Here is a 20,930-nt window from a genome sequence, read left to right on the forward strand (position 1 = left end):
GTCCACTGATCTCAGGCTCAGGGGGAGAGAGTTCCAGAGTCTGGGGGCCACAGCAGCAAAGGATCTGTCACCTTTGGTCTTTAGCCTGGTGCGCTGCACAACCAGTAGGCTTTGATCACTGGACCTCAGGGACCTGCTGGGGTTGTAGGGACTGAGAAGATCACCAATGTAAGATGGTGCTTGTCCATGTAAGGCCCTATAGACCAGAACCAGGATCCTGAAATGAACCCTGAAGTTGACTGGCAGCCAATGAAGCTGGAGGAGAAGCGGGGTGATGTGGGTGTGTTTGGAGGACTTGGTCAGAAGCCGAGCACAGGCGTTCTGAACCACCTGTAGATGGTTCAGGAAGGTTCTGCTCAGACACGTGAAAAGAGAGTTACAGTAGTCTAAGCGTGAGGAGATGAAGGTGTGGAGAACTGTCTCAAGTTCAGACAAGAGAACTGACATGAAAATCCAGGGTGAGAGCTGGGTCAAAGGTCACACCAAGATTCCTGACAGAGGGTTTGGTGTGAGAAGCAAGCTGACCATTAGCAAAGCGTATCTCCTTGCTGTGTGTTTGTCTCTTTAACACCGTAATCTAACAGCTGAAATGTCTCCCAACCTTCATTAGTGTCTACAGGAGCAGTTCATAACTAAATTAAACAAATCAGCTGTGTTCATTGTCTAAAACGTGCTGGAAGCAGACTGCAGCACCAGGTATGCCAGCTCCATTTTTTTACTAAGTTCACAGGAGGCAGCACGCCACTCTGAAGTTGAAAGTACAATATTTTGGACACAGGGGGCAGCGGATTTGATTATCCCTGTAAAGGGTCATTTTAGCACATACTGGCTCAAGAAAATGATTTAAAAATAAGAAAAAATTTGCATTCTATGCCTTTAAAACTACAGTTGTCCTTTACAGTTTCTACTATTGCTTGCAGCATCCTTGTTGTACACTTATTTTGTTTCAAAGCTAATTTTATCTAAATTAAACAACAATTTACAACAAAACCACGAAATAAACAGAAATAGCTTGTAAATAACCACATTATTGGTAGCTAGTCAAAAATTTAATGAGTTATCCAGGATGATGATGTCACCCTGGCCCATCTAATAATGCCTCACCAAAGGAGTCCTTTACCTTTTCCAGTTCAGCGTTCTGTTTTGACTTGTACAGGACCTCCCCCACGGCCACAAACACGGACAGCACCAGGCCAGCAGCCAGCACGATGAAGATCCCGCCGATGTTCTGGACTCCCAGAGCACTGGCCTCTTTGCTCTCCTCCTCGGGACAGCCGTTGCCTCGCCACCACTTCTCTTTCATCATGTGCAGTTTCCCTTCCTCTTGCAGCTGCAGGATGGCTATTGTGATCTTGTCTCTGTACGGAGACCCTGTGGATAAAAAAAAAAAAAAACAAGAAAACATGTCTGTGGACCATGGGTAATGACCAGATTCGAATGAAAACAAACCTCACTGTGCCCGGTTTGGTTTTTGTTGTGTTGGTGGGAGTCTGAAACACTTTAAGGCTTGTGATCATACAACCTGTCATGTTCTTGTTGGCTCCTTTAAAGAGGGAGCTTTTTTTTTTTTCTGTAAGTCCTCCTTCAAATCCCACTAATCCGTATTTTCACAGAATGACTCCAAAATTCTCCCTCATCTCTGCAGAGTGTGAATTATAATGTGAGGGGAGTTGGCAGCAGTAATTTGGCTTTGTGTGGTGGAGCTGCTGTTGATTCTGACGAATTAGGGGCTGCTTGCAGCAGGCGCTTTCATACGACCAGAACAGCGCCAGTAAAAAGAGGAGAACATGACATGGGTGCATTTGGAATGATACGTGGCTACTGGAGACACTTTCTCCATCACTGCGTTACTTTATTTCACTTTTAACCACTTTGAGTCAAATAAAACGGAACTAAATCCACAGAGAGTGAGAGAGCTCAGGGATGAGTGACGTTTGGGTGCAATGGCGCGACCAAAGCGGCGGTAATCGTCACACAGTCGCCAGGGTGTGCAGTGCAAACACCCTACCTTGGCTAGGCTAAAAGAGATTACCACTTCCTGTTTCCGCCGCTCCAAAAGCTAATTAGTGTATTTATGTGATTACAAACTCATGCATAATGAATGTTTGTACTATTTCCATTTCAGGCACTTGTCTCTGGTGGTTACAAACTGTGACTTGAAACAAATACGTCAGTTTTTTTTATTTAAGGCAACTGAAAGAGAAATATTTTTTAAACAGGGGAACATTTTGTGCCAAAACACCAGGGGGTGTGTGAAATAGACACGACCCCAGGTAGCAGCGGGAATCATCGCTTTGTTTGCCCGTCTGAATCAGTTTTGCCTGTCATCTCCTTTTGTTAATCCTTTCCCTGTCTCATCTATCATGTATCTATCACCATCCATCATCCTTTCATCTTCAAGTCTGTGTGCATTCACACTGACAAGAGGATGGCACTACAAAACAGAAAATTAAACACAGAGCCACAGATTTTTCTTTTTTATTGGCGTATTCTTTTCTCCCCCTCTTTTCCTTCTCTCTTCATAAATCGTCCATCTTTTTTTTTATTTTTTGCTTGTGCTGCGTCTGCAGCACCTTGAGACATCCACCCTCACTTGCATGCATTCCACATTTAAACACGCACTAGTCTCAAAACACACTCCTTTATGGGACTTTGCATGTGAGGAGCAGTTCGCCCACTTCATTTAAAGATGAGAGATCTATCAAGTATCCCGAGTCCCTAGATTCTGGTTCCCCTCATATTTCAGATGATTAATGATGGCCCAACAAAGCGGGCCTTGGATAAATGCTAATAGGATGAGTCCTTAGAGAGGAGGATATGGGGGAGAGGGATCTGGGCAAATGGAAAAGCACTGCGCTCTACACACTGTGCATTTACAACAAGCTAACAGATATTCAGCTCTAGAGGACATCCATCATTCTTACACTGTCTTGCCTAAGTATTAATAGGATCACAGTTTGAGCCGATAGCTGCAGATGATGCATTTGTGTTTTGGGCGAAAGGCGTTTAGAACTAAAAGGTTAAGATAACGCACGGCTCTCTTTGGTTTAGCGTGAAGTTCGATGCGGAAGGTCGACACAGCGGCGGAGGTCATTAACAGAGAGCATGAGAAAAAAAAGGGGACTTCTATTCTTCCTCGGTGACTGCTGTCATAAAAACAGAACTAATGAAGTAATGAACTATCTCAAGACCTCTTCTATCACTGAGGAAACACTCGGCAGGGCTGTTCTTTGCCCGCTGAGCAATGAAAAGGAGAATTAGAAACAGAAATGGGTTAGTGGGCAGTAATAGCTTTGAGATTAGACTTTTTAATTAGTAGCTATTATGCATTTAAATACTAAACTTAAACTTAATGTTAAATTTGGGTGATTTTAGATTTCACCCTACACAGAACCTACAATAAAAAAAAAACATCCCTGTTATGTGTTCTTGTGTCCATTTCAAGGGCATCACTGTAACTGCTTGTGCACTTATGGGGCAAAGCGGGAATATATTTCATCGCTTCACCTCGGCTTTCTTATAGCCTGGGCGATGACTGCATCCCTGCAGATTCATGACTGCCCCACACTAATCAGCACAAGCCGGGCCCAGATGTAGGTGGCCAGAAATAATCCTCTGTATTTTGATGGCCTGATGATAAACGTCACGATTACAGCTGGTAAAAGGGTTCTCAGTGGCCTTGTCGTGACCACTTTAACCCCTGTGGCTCTGTTCTCTGAAATATGAACGTTTCCCAGCTGCTGTGTTCAGAACGGAGTCGGACTTATGTTGTTGGGCTTTGCTAAAGTCAGGGTTTGAATTATGGGGGAGCTAAGGGGAGCCAGGGGGTCCTCAACTTACACACCCAGGGGAGCCCGAAAAAATACCCTGTTTCAACCTTCGTTACATTATTTATCTGAGCGTACAGGTGCTTCTGTTGAGTGGAGAGGATGCAGAGCGCCGGATGTTTGTGCGCTCCAGGCAGCTGCGTCCTGCGCACGGCCACAGCAACATTCTCAAAGCGGCTTCCATAAATAAAATAGAATGAACATATGGTCATTCATGTCCGCTCACATTCTCTGGTACTTTTATTTGTGCATGAAGTGCTCCGGCTTCATACCCTAGCTTAAGGGCTAGAGGAACACAATGTTTTGGGGGGTAAAAATTAGTTTCTGTGCGTCATCCCAGGGTGATAACGGTGGTTTGGACACGAACAGGGTCGAATTGGCAGCTGAAAGCAGTTGAAAGTGCTTGCTTATTCTCTGTGAAGTGCTCTTTAGTTGTTATTTAATGACCAGAAACAACTTCGACTGTTTGGAGTAAGTCAAAAGGATTATTCTGCCTTCACTTTAAAGATACCGCTGTTGTTCAGTCTTGCACTCACACTTCTGCCTTACGTGACCTCAAAGTGGAATGCAACAAAAAACAAAACAACGTTGATCCTTTACTGTGTGAGAAAAACAATCGTTATGGTTACAGAGGAAAGAAAAAAGGCACCGAGAGCACATTTTAATGTCCTTCATAAATTCAACTTTTGCCAGCAAACTGCTTTTCATTTAGCCAAATGCTTTACACCCAACTCTGGATCTGTTACGATCATAGTCCTGCTATAAAGATTGATCAACCGCACCTTTCTCAGACTATATCTGTCATACACACCATATAACTTTATCTATCGCCTAATACCCTCAAAACACAGCAAGCCAAACACAGATGCACAAAAAGGGGGAGTGGTGTTTCAGGTCATTTACCCATAGGTGTTCCCACTCCATAAGCTTTGGAGTCTATGAGGCCTCCAATCTGTGTGAGGTTGCAGTTTCGCTGGGTGACAAACTCGATGGTGGTGGACTCCATTAGGAAGGCATAGTCAGAGGTCAAAACGCGCTCGATGCCCTCCTCCACACTCTTCACCATCACCGACTGCCTCCTGCTGTTCATGAACTCCCACATCTTATCATAGGTGGAGATCTTTGTCTTCTGCAGGCAAACAAAAGAAAACATTTGATCAAACTCTGCTTATTGTGCAGCTTGTTTTTCGTAAAACCCTCCCTACACGGTCCAACAAATGTGTAAGGTATAAAAAAGCCAGGAAAACCAAAAGTTATACTTAAAGGACCTTCATGAGGTCAGTTTTTATTGGCCACCCTAATAAATATCGTGTTTAATAAATTATTAATCCTACATGTGATGCATGAATGTCAGCAAGCATTTATATTTCACTCTGTTACAAAAACACTGTTAGGTAGCAACATAACATTTTCTCTGTTTATCACAAATCTTGGGATCAAACTGGACCAACATTTATCACTTGAAAAAAATGTCAGCCACCTTTCTAAAGTCTCATTTCTCCATCTTAAAAATAAAGCAAGACTTTGCCCGTTTCTGCTGAAAAGTTGATCCATGCCTTTGTTTCATCTAGTTTAGACTACTGCAATGCTCCACTCGTTGGACTCTCTAGTGGATGCCTACAGAGGCTTCAGCACATTCAGAACTGTGCTGCACGATTGGGACAAGGGGTCACAAGTATGACCACATCACACCTGTACTGAAGTCTCTTCATTGGTTACCAACCCCCTATAGAATTAAATACAACTATGTCTCCTTACCTATTAATGTATCCATGGAAATGCTCCTATTTATCTTAAAGAGCTCCTCACTATCTGCTTTACCAGAATAAATATTTGCTCTAGTAATTCTCAATTCCTGCAACTGCCCATGCAACAGCCCCAAGCCTGTGGAAGCACTCCTGGAAGCACTGAGAGCACCTTAGAGTGTTGAGTGTTTCAAAAAACAACTGAAGACATTTTTATTTACACAGGCTTTTCCAAACTTATTGCTACTGATGTTGTTTTACCTTGAGTTAACCTTAGCATTGTATGGTTTTATACATAGTTCTATTGGTTTTTATTGGTTGTTTTTAATTTTTTCTTTCAATTGTTCTGATTTTCTGCTGTAGCACTCTAAGATTTCACTGAAATGTAAAGTGCATTACAAATAAAATCTATTATTATTATTATTATTATTATTATTATTATTATTATTAATGCAAAATTAGCAAAAACTCCATTTCAGATGCAATGAAATTTCAAAACACACATATTTTTTTCTCCTTTTCATTTATTGTCAGCAAATCACTCACAAATATTGTACCAAGGCTACAAAGCCACAAGATGCACTGCTTCAACAAATCCTAAAACAATACTCCACTGATGCTGTAGTCGAATAGCAGAATTAAAAAAACCTTTTTTTTAGTGTCCCTGAGTGTTTATGCTCTAACCAAAAACATCAACGTCTTAATTTCCTCTGTTATCTGAGAAATTCAGATCTTCACTGTAAATATATGCAAGCAATACGACTAGAAGAAGGAGGAGTCAACAATATGCCCTTAAAATGATGCAGAAATCATCAAACTGAAGCAAGAATGTTTGCAAAAGTTTCGTTTTTCCAACAACAAAAAACGCTGATTTTGTTAACCGGTGAAGTTACTGCTGTCCTAAAAGTAGCAAGAAACCACTAAATGTCACAATCTGCTGTGCAGAATTGATCAAATAAAATTGTAAAAGATCCTGTAGAAGAAATGATTTAATCAAGATTGAGACACATGTTCAGAGCTATCAATGAACCGGTAACACTTTACAATAAGGGTCCCTTGGTTATTGTTGCTTAGTGCATTAATAAGCATTAATAAACATTAACGTTCCTGTTATTGTTAACTATTAAGTGTCCTTAAGGTTAGCGCAAAGGGCTGGGGGTGTGTCTCTGCTTAGTAATGCATTACATAATATGGTTAAGCAGTTGTTTACTACTTCATTTAACAGTTGCTTAATAATGCACTAAGTAACTTTAACAAAGGTACCTTCATTGTAACTTGTTCCTTTCCAGTGATTCTTGGTATTTTTCTGGCACAATTGAAACTCTCCTTCAGTATCTGAACTATTTGTGATCCAGTAGTGGCCACAATCTGGATGCAGGGGGGTGAACATCTGCTGTCACTACTGCCTTTGAATGCTTTGATAAGGAGAGTGGGGGCATAGCATCATGCTTCTCAAGCACAGTAAGGATGATACTTGCGTTAATGTCAGAATCTCCAAAATTTTCCAAGGTTAAAATGAAAATAAAACATCATTATAACCTTTTTTCATTATAACCTATCAGGTAGAAGCATACTAGACTCACTTCTTACCCCTAACCAATAAAACTACAGACTCGGGCACGCTAGGTCAGCAGGCCCTCCCCTCTCAAACCAAAACAGAGCATGAGGCAGCAAGATGTCTCAGCGAGAAGAGGCGGAGAAAAAAATAATTATACTAAAAATAAAATGGCCAGGGCTGCATGTAAAATAAATTTTCTAAATTGTAAAAATGTATTTCAATAATTATTGATATCGATCAATGTAATTTCTTTTATTGATATACCATTTTCTGTATCGTCCAGTCTTATATTACAGTCAATATATGAAAAATAATAATTACTTAGTAAATGCTATTAAAATAAAGTATGCATATTAATTTGGATCCACTTTGACCAAAAAACTTTCGTAAAATTCGTAAAATCCGATTCACACAACAAGATTTTAAATTGTTGGCCAATTTTCAAAGCATTCAAGACCGAATATGTGGTGAAAAAAACAGAAATAAATAAAAAATCACGGATTTGACAGTTTTGGTTCCGCAGTGTGTGTGGTATGCAGCAACTTTGCAAAACTACACACTACACACAAACCGCTTTCACTCACAGACATACCCCGCTCAGAAGGGAGTTTTTGCAAACTAAAACGTGACTTCTATATAAACTAACATGGTGGAGGAGGAGGGTGCTGTGCAGCTCTGTCACCTTGTTTTCTGATTGGCTACACATCTCATTCAACAAGGAACGCATTTGTTTTTTCTGGAAAATCAGGCCAGGACAATCCAACATGCTCGACAACCCAGATTTATGATTGGAGCTCTCCCAATGCCCTTGTGAGCAGACCAGAGCACTCATGACACACCACACAAGGTAGGATCATCTGATAATGAAAGAGCGTGTGCATGACTTCTATTTTAGCCTTGTTTTTTTATTTTACTTATATTTTACTACCTCCTCATGTGAGCTGTCTTTAATTCAATTCAATTCAAAAGAACTTTATTAATCCCGGAGGGAAATTCAGTAAGCATGAAATCAGTTTTAGTTGCACACCTGTGCACTGACAATAAAAAGATCTTAAATCTTAAATAAGATGATCTTTAGATAAAAGGTGCACAACCCCAAAATCATCAGAAAGGGTGGGACTAGTCAAAATTGGCATGATTAGTGTGAACCAAGCTTATGCTGACAGGGTCTGGGCGGCATCACAAAGATGAATGATGGGAACATTACACAGAACCACAGTACATTTGCCAATCAACTAAAGTTAAATTGACTAAAGTCCTCATTTTCCTTTTTTTTACTGTTTGGGCGTCGGAACGAGCCCCCGCACTGAGAGAACGAACATCTCAGCTCTGAAGCCGATCTTCATCCGCATACGTCACACGTCACGTGATCAGGAAGCAGAACATCCATGTGTTAGGAGATCGTTTTGGGCCGCTGCTGTAAAAAAGGTGAGACGCGAACCGGAAAAGCTTCAATTCAATTCAACAATGGATTATGAAAGAACGGATAACACTCGAAACGCGCGAGGTGAGTCTCTTCTTTGTTTTGGTTGTTTAGGCGTCGACATCGTCCTAGCGTGCAACGTTCTGTGATTCTTAAAAAAACAGTAAAAACGGTGAGAAACGCTGGCAGCGAAGGGCTTTGCAGATCAGGAAACGGCTGGCAGCGAATGAGTTAAACTATAGCTTATTAGTTCAGTAATAATACTTTACGTGTCACATAAATCAACCAAAACATACATTTTACTAATTTTAAGGGTGGTTAAAAAGACAAACCACTACCTTGAAGAACGTCATGGTGGCACCATCCTCCACCACCCCATACAAGATCTTAGTTTGTTTGGCCAGGTCATCAGCGGAGTCTATCGGAGACTCCATCCTCTCCACAGTGAGGAAGGCAGCCAAGTTGGCTGTGTATGAGGAAATGATGATGAGAGTGAAGAACCACCAGATCCCTCCAACTATTCGAGTCGACAGGGCCTTGGGCATGAGCTCTGAGCCTGAGATGAGGGAAGCAGCAGAAGTGAATGTTACACAGCAAAACACGTTCATCTCAATAAGTCCTGATTATGGTTCTAATCTTCTCATTAAGTCTAATTATTTCTTGTAAGTAAATTACAGGACCGGACTCCAAGTTTTGAGCTCAAGCAAATGTGTCATTGTCATTGTGATTAGATCACTTGGAAGACCTCCAAACACGAGACGTCTTCAAACTCTTCAAAGAAGCTAAACTGTCTTGAAGTAAATGCTTTAACTAATACAGCAGAAGGCCAAAAGTACTCTGTAAAACGGCTTCTGGGAACAAAATGTTTGCATAAAATCAATTATTCCAAATCAAACACACTCAGTATTGATTGTTCAGAACAGTGTGGAGAAGTGAGAGGCTGTTTGAGTCAGAGAGTCATGTACCCAAGGTAACCTCACATCCTGACTCCACACCCCACTGATCTCAAGGTGCTGATGGGCAACTGGCAAGAGAACAAGAGACTGAATATCGGCAGTTGGATCATCATAGTGTTATCTTCTAGAGTTTGACAGTTTGCCTTGCTGTTTGTTAGATCACTTAAAGTTTTCTTCTGAATCCTGGTTACTGCTCATCTTCAGCATAACGTGAATATTACAGTACAGATAATTTTATCATCAATAAGACCAGACCACAGTAGGAGTTGTATTGGAATGAAGCAGATAGAAGACAGGATTAGGTGCAGCACACTGCAGCTCCGAAAACGAACAATGAACTTAGTTTATCAATATTTCTCAAGTAGGTGTTCAGATTTTCTACCACCATCCTTTAGAATTGCTTTAAGACCATGAATATACCCTTAACTATCCTACTAATGGCTGTTTGGTTCTCCTCAAAAATCTATAAATAAGCTGGTATTGGTGACGTATCAGTCATGAACAAACCGGATCTACGTTTTCGTGTGTGCAAGACCTCAATGAGAGTCAGTTCTCATCAGAAAGCCACTGATGTTTTTTTAATGCAACCAGTCCAGTGGGATAAAATAAAAATAGCACATTGTCAACACAAGTAGTACATCATCGACTTAAGTAGTAGTACATCTTCGCCATACGTAGTACATTATCGATTTAAGTAGTAGTAGTACATCTTTGCCATATGTAGTACATCATCGACTTAAGTAGTAGTACATCTTCGCCATATGTGGTACATTATCGATTTAAGTAGTAGTAGTACATCTTCGCCATACATAGTACATCATCGATTTAAGTAGTACATCTTTGCCATATGTAGTACATCATCGACATAAGTAGTAGTACATCTTCGCCTCACGTAGTACATCATCAATTTAAGTAGTAGTACATCTTCGCCATACGTAGTACATCATTGATTTAAGTAGTAGTACATCTTCGCTATACGTACTGCATCATTGACTTAAGTAGTAGTACATCTTTGCCATACATAATACATCATCGATTTAAGTAGTAGTACATCTTCACCATACGTAGTACTTCATCAACTTAAGTAGTAGTACATCTTCGCCATACATAGTACATCATCAATTTAAGTAGTAGTACATCTTCGCCATACGTAGTACATCATCGATTTAATTAGTAGTACATCTTCACCATACGCAGTACTTCATCAACTTAAGTAGTAGTACATCTTCGCCATACGTAGTCCATCGTCGATTTAAGTAGTAGTTCATCTTCGCCTTAAGTAGCACATCATCGAGAACAAGAACTAGACAACATATCTCTGCCTCTTTCTGTTCTTCAAACATAAACCGAAAACATAAATACAAACGACACGTTTATTGGTGATGATTGGTTTATTAGTGATCTGTTGTATTTTTAGAAGTAGAGCCTGCAATTTACGGTCTTAGTTAGCAGCTGGAAGTGCTGTAAACTCTCCACATAAAATAATTGTGTTTTCAAAGCATCAAATAACTAATTATGACTAAAAGTAGTAGTAAAATCAACATTCCAAAATTAAGCAGCAAGGTAAGAGCATTGCGAGTCAGCAAGAGTGAATAAGTGGGAGTACTTTTGATTTTTAGTTGAGTAAATTAAACATGAAGTGGGTAGGACTTAAAATCCATACTGCATCCAGCCACTAGGAGGCTGCTAACTTCAACTTGTAGGTTATGTTCGATTGTCTGGTAGTTTTGAAATGTACAACATCACACAATGTTTATGATCACTAACTGTTTCTTTGGTTTAACACCTGCCCTTAATTATCACAGTGAACAGTTTTATGTTGCAGGCCAATGCCGTCTACACGTACCTGATGTTGATTGAACTAATCACTTCTTCCCATTAGGGTGGAAAAGTCCTTCGTAAAGGCCAACTGCTAATCCTACAAATCACTACGGAGGCCTCGTAGAAAATCACTGAAACAAACCATGAGGAAATCTTTATGTTTATTGGGTGCTAGTTTTTCTAAGATGCCCAGCATCATGATAACTGTTTACTGATCTTGAGAAAAGCTCAAATGGCCAAAAACATTGATCTAATGAATGGAAGTCTTTGTCATGCGTAGAGCTGTAGAATGCTTTTAAGGTTGTTTGTTCTTGAGTAATCAGTCCTGCAGAAAAGCCATCAGTGTGCTGTGTATTTTCCACGGTACTGGATTTTGAAAAAGAAGTTTCTCAGGAGCTAATTTAAATGTATATAGTGTCATTAGTCTAACACCATTACATTGGGCCATTTACATTTATTGATCAAATTAAAGCAAAAACCTTATTAACTGGCCCTTTAGACGTGCTGCCAAGCCTTTTTGTTGTTCTTGAATTCAGATCAGGAGAGCCGTCTCTCTTTATGTCCGCACTACAGGAACTTAAGATGATAGTTTCGTTTTTAGGACTCAATTCTGATGCCTTTTTTGTTTTCTATCTTAGGAGAGGTGCTTCTCCACAACAAAAGACACAATCAGTGATTGTGCTGAGACAAGTGGAGCAAATGTACATTGATCGCTTAAATGTGAATGCAGTAGCAGGAGTTACTTAGAAGGAAGGGTTCATGAATGCTTAGAAACATTAAAAATTCCATTCAAATTTTGGAAAAAACACAATCAAACCAGATGGATCTCAGATGTCTAGAGCTTTCTAGACATGCTTTGTAATTCAGTCTTAGGGGATTTAGGGAAATTTCAGTAGCTAACACGTTATCCTAATATCTGGACCGTCACTGGCTGAATCAAAATCAAGCAACGTTCCATTGTAACTTCGCAGCTCCAGCCAATATTGTAGTTGACCAATCACAGCATGTTTATTTAGAAAAACAATGTATTATTATATGTTTTTTTTTTTTTTACATTTTTTGTAGTTTGTACACAATGTAATGGTGGACATGCCCCAATGGCTGACATCTGTAGCAGTCCAATCGCAGAGTTCTATTGGTTTGGTGGACCAATCCTAGCGCTCTATCAGCCCGCTAGGCAGGATGTTACGGCGACTGAGTGAAACCAAGATGGCCACAGCTCTGTAGCAGGCCAATAGTAGCGCTCTATTAGTTTGGTGATCCAATCACAGCATTCTGTTGGCGGGCGGGATGTTACTGATACTAAGATGTCACGGCTCGTTTGAAATGGCTTTGGCATCAACTTTAGACTATTTTGACTTGGGCTTTTCATTAACTCAAGAGCAGATAGAGGTACTAAAGTTTATTTCAAAAAAGTATGTATTTGCATCTTCTTTGACGGAGTATAGCGTGTGCCTTGTTGGCTGAAAACCGTAGCGGTGAGTATGTCATGTTCTTTGTTATCCAATAGAAAGAGGCGACTGTTTGAAAAACAACCGTAGATCCCGCCGCACGGCTGAGAGCCGTCAAGTGACCGTGGCCAGACTAAACATTCACATTTATAGGATGGCTTGCCAGGCTACGAGCAGGTTGTTCTCTGGAGAGCTTTAGTTTTAAGTCACCTTTGTGGTGTCTCAAATATTTTGTCCAATGTTTCTCAAAATGTATCTTTTTTTCTTAAATGGCATAAGCATTGTAGTGACTCTATATTGACATATATTCATGCTTAGTTTGTTCCCTGTGAGATGCATCCTGCCAAGAGCCTTCAGAAGTCTCCTTCTTTTGCCACCGGCTTTGTTTAAAAACTCCAGCCCTTGGGAACAGTGGGGTACAGAGAGCTTCAGCTCCACAGAGCAACAGCAGCCGCAGGTTGAGGCAAATACCTTGCTGCATGAGAGCCCCAACTCCAAACCAGAAACTATTGAGCAGCGTGAAATTGTTTTCCACTACATCCGAGTCTGGGTTGCAGGGATGTGGATTGTACCACTCATAAGGACTAAACCTATAGGAGAGAGAGAGCAGAAAAACACAAAAGTCAGCACATAAGGTACAGAACAGTGAATTCCCTGATGTAAAGCAAATGGTTGATGACACAGGACTTGGAAACGGCAAAGAACAAAGAGAATGTAAATGTGGGCATGCCCTCGAAAACCGAGCTCTTGCAGAAGCTAAAGCAAATCATTTGAGCTTTCACTGAAATCAGTTTATTGGCATATTCAAATGCCATCGGTTTATTGTGAGAACAGATCAATAGCCTGGAATAACACTGTCACCGGTGATAATGTCCCGGTGCGTGATGATCTTGAATTGCATTTTCATTCACTTACTCTGGAGCTTTTAAACGCTTTCCTCGATAGCTAAAAATTACAGTTAATTACCGACATGCTCTCGGGTTCCTTTTCCTTTTTCTCTTGTCTTTTGTTTCCTACATCTCTTCCTGGCAGCTTTTCCTCTTTTCTCACCCTGTCTTCACACATTCACCCCCTTTCTCCAACCAGTACCCATCCACGTCCTCACAACCAACACCTTATTTTACCCTTGCAGCTTTTCTTCCCCTATGACCCTCCCCCTTTAACCCCCATCCATCTGCTACCTGTCTTGGCAGATTGTCAGTGTCTTCGGGTCACTTGTGGACATTTCCCATTTATTATCCTAAGCAAAAGTGGCACGGCATTAGCGCAAGGTGATTGGGTTAGTGTTAAGCATCAGGAATTGATTGAGTTTGTGCTGAAGTGGTTGATAGAGAGAACATTGCTTATGCAGAGTTGAGGGGCCCGTCAGCTAATGCTGTGAGGAGCTTTTCCCCAACTTGGTGCATGCTAATAAGCCTGTGGGCCTGTCTTAAAGGCTTAGACTTTTTAGAAATGCAATGCCAATTTGTCAGCTGTGGCTGTTAGGGATGCACGAAAACAAACACACGCTGGGATAGCTGTCTTTGTGAGGACGTATGCCCAAGAAATCCGATACCAAGAAGCTTTCTTTTAACTTAATGTCTAAACTACTTTGGATGTTTGTTTAAACTTATACACACTTTCTCTGTTTTTAATTAAACAAACATTCTAAAGTACCCTCGATCTGCCAGTAGGAAGCGTGAATGTTCACATTAACAGTAGTGGTGTAAATCACTAGACTGATCACAATGTTTGCCGTTATCTTTTCAGTCACTAAACCATTTTGATTGGATTCGATTTAGGATCCACCAATATGATCAATATAAAAAATAATTTCTTCCCTGTTTTCTCACTGCTCGCCATGACACCACTAGCTTCTTCATCTAAAACAACAATAGCATAGCTTGTCTAAGCCTCTGGGCGACGTCATAATGAATGCCATTTTTCCTTCTACGGAAGCCCGTGAGGACAGAATATATTTCTGATTTGTAACACATGGTTACAAAACTTTCTGCATAAATATGTTCTTTTTCACATTTACCTCTTCACTCGTTGCCAGTGATGAAAGGGAATCTGATGTTCTTGCTATTTTGCTGGAGGTTGCACTCCCAAGGATTTTTGACCCGAATGGCCATCCGTATATAAGGTCTTATTTGAACACAAGACTAAAACTACACACTGTCACTTTAACAATGTATTATAGTATAGCTATAAATGTAGTGTTGAGATAAAAAAAACATTAATAAAGTGATTATCTCGCATTTGTCTAAAAACCTCCACCATTAACACGTTTTGGACTCCAAGCAACTATCAGACTATCTGGTTGTCTTTCTGACCAAACCGCAGCACTTCCGCATTTTTCCAGGTCCTCCACTTGCATATTTAACAACAGAACACCACTGGTGTGAGAGGGTCTCTGCTCAATAATATCAGAGAAGAGAAAGCGCCGGCTGCTTCTATTTTAGGACCAACTACCAGAGTCCCCAAAAGAAAAGCACCATTTGAAGTCACAGACCACAAAAGACGCTTGGACACATAAAAGGACAACTGGTGTTTAGTGCTCTCTAGTTTCCTCTGGCTATGTGGGTTTCCGGTTCCGGTAGATGCAAAACCAGGAAAGATACCTGAGTAGAGGGGTGAGTGTACTGTGACCATGTCTGCGTTCAAAAGTTAGCTTGCTCCGTAGATTTTGTATTGCAGCTTTAACATTGTGGTGATGTCAACTAAACTTCAAAATAAAGCAATTTTTAAAATAAAAGTGTGTTTGATATGAAGTTATTTTATCAATTTTTGCATTTTAGGTCAGTGACCTATTGATGTTGTATTGTTACGCTCCTGATCAACAGTACAACAACATACAGAGAAAGATTAATTGGCTTTACACGTATTTACAAGACATCTAACAGGAAAGAAAGGATTGTCCCCCTAGTGGCTGGTTCCAGTAGGAGTTTTTATTTCCTTTTAATGAGTTTTCTTTAAATGTTAACTCAGGAAGACAGCATGCATTTTGACTAAAAAACAAACAAGAAAAAATATTGCATTGTTGGAATATTATTATAAATTTGGCAAAAAAAAAGATTCTCACTGATTAATTGAGGTATTGGTGTATTTTGGGGATGTACTAGAATTTAACTAGGTGACTTATGAGCAAGCATAACTCATAAATATACCTGTATATTAAAATAGAGCTGTGAAAAAGGCTGTTATTGCATGGTTTCTGAAAAACATCTGCACGTCTACTCCATGCAGTGGCAAAAGTTTTCTTTTTTAATTTCATCTTTGGAGTGAGCTTTTAAAAACACATTTTTTTTTCATCAGGAACTCAATTTGTGTTTGGAAGGGAGGCATAAATGTAGCAGAAAATCTCAGTTTTTAACAATTTTCAGAGTAATGTGTCTGAGGCCTGAGTGGAACAAACTAAAGCTAATTAACCGGACCTGCATTTTGATTTTCAGCGAAACGATAAAAAACATAGCCCCAGAGAGAGAGTGGCCAAACCCTTCAATGACTGCGATTCTCATTTATTAGTGGGATATTTAAGGAAAGCAGAGGAGCAACACTTCCTCAGGTGAATGGGAATGTCAACCCAGGACGTGATCAGACTGTGTCAGCAAGAACAGGCCGTTCACAATTACACAGTGAAAGGATATTTTAGCGGGGTTGTAGTGCATAAACCTCTCATTACACAGATGAATGCACATTTAAGACTTCAGTGGTGCAAAAAACACAGGTGCTGGTCTGAAGAGAAGTGGAAAAAATGTCTTTTTTTTTCCTAGTGAGTCATCATTCATCTGGAGGGTAAAACAAATCTGAGTGCGAGGTGTTAGAGCATGCTGCTGGCACAGTTTAGTTTTACTTGTCCCCTTTAGAGGAAAGAGTCAGCACAAATTAATATAAATGTGTATTTGACCACACTTGTTCTTCATAATTATTGCATTTATTCTTTATTCTCGCATTTGGATTGAAAATTTTCAGCCATATTCCATGTAACAATGACAAATAGATGTAGAATCTTAGGATAGATGAAGAAACGATGATTTGTTTATTGCGTGTTAATTGTAGCTATAAATATAGACGTGTCACTTGATCCTCCTTTAATCTTCTCCTCGATCATGGTTGTCTCTGCAGCCTAATTAACCATCTTATTTTACTCATATTCTGAGCGCAGCAATGTTTTTGTCACTGTCGCTCTTCCCATCGCCGCTATTTGCAATTCTATCCCCTTGCGAATCATCTATGTGGACATGGCGGTGATGACGCACTATAATTCTTCCTGTCAACACCATCAGGATGCCTGATTTACTGGAATGCCAATGAGCTCGGTCTCCTTGGAACCACGGGCAGCTGTAATGGCACAGCGGCCTTGTGGAGCTGAGTGGAATGCAGCTCGTGCGAATGGATGCTTTTTTTTGCTGTTTTTTCTGGTATACATCAAATCTTGAGGGTGTGAATGTTTTCCTGAAAACCCTTTACGGCCGTGCGCGTGTGCATGTTTCTGTTGCGGCCACCGTGTGTTTGTGTCGGCCCCATCAAATCCATCTGAGAGTCAAGCGCCTTCGTGGTCGTTCGCAGTCATTACGTATAATGTGAAGCCGCAGCCTGAGGCAGATTGAGGGCGACACAAGATGTATGCAGACTGCGAGGTTGAGGGTGCAGATCTATATAATGTGCACTTGATTGGATTGTGTTTTGTTCCTCACGGCGTCTACATGTGTATTCTGTGCGCACCGGGCCTGCTGCCTCCTCTGTGCGACCTTTGCCTGTGGCTGGCCTGTATTCCTGCAAGCCGTGTCCTGCACTCCAATCGCTGGGAAAAGAAGGAGAAGTGGAACATGCCGGCGTAAGGTCACCTCCTTACGATGAGCTCAGGAGACATGTTGAATTGCATGCGGAATTTTAAAAAGGACTTCTTCTTCGCCTCTTTCTTTCTTTCTCCTCCATCCCATCCCATCCCTCCTCCTCCTCCCCTTCACCAGTCATGACAATAATACCACAAAACACACCCTCCTTCCATTAACTTTCAGTTGGATTCATTTCCTTAGCCTGGATTTATAGATCTGCTGTCTCTCTCATCTCAGACGAAGTGATGAGGCTTTGTTGGTGTTCTTAAACATGCCAGGCATCTAGAACAACAAAAACTGCGAGTCGTGTGTACATGCAATAAAGCAGTTTAAATAATCCATTTTTCCACTTAGGTGGTCACTGTGCACGGGAACTGTTTTGTCATCCTAGAGAATACCAATTGTTTTGCAAACAAAAAGAAATCAATTCAGCCACAAACGGGGCTGGAAGAAACCACTGAGTGAAATGTATTTCTGCCGAGCTTGAAATGAGATGAAGATACAGTGCGTGTGCGCGCGCGCGTGTGTGTGTGTTTGTTGTGTGTGTGTGAAGCAACTCGACACGAATCCCTGGTGAGATCGAGGTGTTTGGAGTTTTATTGTGCAAAACTGGGACTTCATAAGCTCACTTTGCTCACTCTATTTGCAGGGGATTAAAGAAAATAATATGCCCAGCATTTGGGGGATTGTTTAATCAATCGTTGGCTGAGCAATCAATACAACAATTATGAGAGAACCGGCTCAGCGAACTGTAGAGAACACTGTATTTTCAGATTTGACGGCATATTTTTGGCTCCGTAGTGAAAACCAGACCTACTTATGTGATTGACACGGTGCTCAGAAGAAGAAGAAAAAAAAAGGCCCAGCATAAGCATGCAAGCGAGAATGTTATTATTTATTAGAAGCATTACGGTAATGTATTTTAGAGCTGGAATAATTTCATGCCAAGTACTTACCCCGACCAACCGTGGAATCAAAGGGGCAAAATTTGCATATTCTGAACTAACTTAGGTGACAGTTGCTGCTTTGCTCTGGTGAGCTCATTTTGCCGGTAACATTGGCTGAAATGTGCATTAAACCCAAAACCTCTTGGGATGAAAGGAGAGGAGCCCTGGGGTTAACACACATCACACTGCATCAGTCATGCGTCGCGGACACAAAGGGTGAGGTTTATCCAGACAGTAGGTGATCTGCAGGTTTCTTATTGGTGGATGTTAAACCAGCGTCTGTCTTGGCTATAACTGGAGAGGCCGAATCGCCATAAAATGTACAAATCTTCAGTTGAAATTCAGTTTTTGGCCACATCACATGGGGCGTTTATTATACTAGGAAGCACATTTTAGTGAAAAAGTTAATTTCGGTCATCAACTTTTTCCAAATTTGGCAACACATAATAAGGATCCCTATATTAACTTAACTTAGTGCATTATTAAGCATTATTAAACTATTAAATAAATTATTAACAACTGCTAAACATTAATGTTAATATTAAGTAATTCATTACTATGCTGACACCCCCTCTGGCCCTTTGTCCTAAGCTTAAGGACACTTACTAGTTAACAAAAGCTGGAACGTTGATAAAGGAACCCTTTATTTAATAATGTTTAATAATGTACTGAGTAACATTAATAAAGGGACTCATTGATTATTATTGCCTATGAATACACTAAGCAATGTTATTAAAGGAACTATTTGCTTATTATTGCTTATTGATGCACTAAGTAACAATAATAAAGGGACCCATTGTTCATTAAGGCCTATTAATGCACTAAGCAATGTTATTACAGGAACCCTTGTTTATTATTGCTTATTAACACACTAAGTAACATTAATAAAGGGACCCACTGTTTATTAATGCCTATTAATGCACTAAGAAATGTTATTAAAAGAACCCTTTGTTTATAAAGGGACCCATGGTTTATTAATGCATAATAATGTACTATGTAATGTTAATAAAGGAACCCTTTGTTTATTTGTGCTTATTAATGCACTAAGTAATGTTAATAAAGGGACCCTTTGTTTATTAATGCCTAATAATGTACTAATGTTAAAAATGGAACCCTTTGTTTATAATTGCTTATTAATTCACTAAGTAACAATAATAAAGGGACCCATTATTTATTACTGCTTATCAATGCACCAAGTAATGTTAATAAAGGGACCATTATTTATTAATGCCTAATAATGCACTAAATAATGTTAAAAAGGAATCCTTTGTTTATTATTGCTTAATAATTCACCAAGTAGTGCTAATAAAGAGACCTATTGTTTATTAATGCCTAATAATGTACCAAGCAATGTTATTAAAGGAACCATTAGTTTATTTATTGCCAATAATGCACTAAGTAATGTAAATAAAGGAACTGTTTATTTATTATTGCTTATTAATGCACTAAGTAATGTTAATAAAGGAACTCTTTGTTTATTATTGCTTATTAATGCACCAAGTAGTGTTAATAAAGGGACCCATTGTTTATTAATGCCTAATAATGCACTAAATAATGTTACTAAAGGAACCTTTTGTTTTAATGCCTAATCAATAGTAACAGAGTTTACAGAGTAACGTTAATAAAGGGGCCCTTATTGTAAGGCATTACCCTAAAATGTTTTAGTTCAAAATTTCTTCCACTTTTTTTTTCTCAGAAACTAAATGCGGACGAGTCAAGAGTTTTTGGGGAAAAATTTGGAAACTCCTCTTGGGAATGCTGCTTTCAAATTGTCACCAACAGCTGCTGCCCAGAGAGAGACTGGCTTTGCTGGCTGCTGCTCTTCCAGTTGCTGATGCTTGTGGGAAAGAACCAGATTTAAAATGAGCTCCTTTTAAAATCCACACTAATGTATTTTTTTCTTTTGGTTCCTAAATCTTTAGCAACTTACTTTCTTACCTTAATCCCTAAAATGACTTTCCCAGCATATGTAGACAGAAACTGACACTGTTCTTTTTAAAACGGACACTTGGCTCTTAACCATGTTATGAGAACAGGCGTAATTAAGTAATGAAAACAACCGGAAGCAGCGATGAAGGAAATGGCAGGTGGGGTTGTCATGTTACCTGGCTATGACAAACAGCACACAACTGACACCCAAGCAAGCCAGCAGAATATACATCCAGATATCAGGTGAGAGGGGGTTGAGGAAGGAGAAAACTCCTGGGTTGGTGCCGTTGGGCTTGCGGTACAGGATACTTATCCCCAGAGTCATGAAGGGCTTTGAGAAGTCGATGACCTTCTCCCTGACGTAAGTGATGGCCAAAGGAGCAACAGCAAGGTCTGCTTTCTGTGGTGAGAAAGGGGATGTGGTGGAAAATTAGTCAATTAGTATCCATTTTT

General features: G+C 40.1%; 1 protein-coding gene across 1 annotated transcript in view; it reads right to left on the reverse strand.

Moving 5' to 3' along the window:
• LOC107377647 (glutamate receptor ionotropic, kainate 2) overlaps positions 1-20,930 on the reverse strand; it is a 117,250-nt gene that overhangs the window by 14,169 nt on the left and 82,151 nt on the right. The window contains 5 exon segments of the mRNA XM_015947400.3: positions 1,121-1,371; positions 4,731-4,956; positions 8,892-9,109; positions 13,253-13,371; positions 20,654-20,877. Of these exon segments, the coding sequence (XP_015802886.2) occupies positions 1,121-1,371; positions 4,731-4,956; positions 8,892-9,109; positions 13,253-13,371; positions 20,654-20,877 (1,038 nt within the window).

Source organism: Nothobranchius furzeri, chromosome 2 (assembly GCF_043380555.1).
Source record: "Nothobranchius furzeri strain GRZ-AD chromosome 2, NfurGRZ-RIMD1, whole genome shotgun sequence".
Classification (NCBI taxonomy): Eukaryota; Metazoa; Chordata; class Actinopteri; order Cyprinodontiformes; family Nothobranchiidae; genus Nothobranchius; species Nothobranchius furzeri.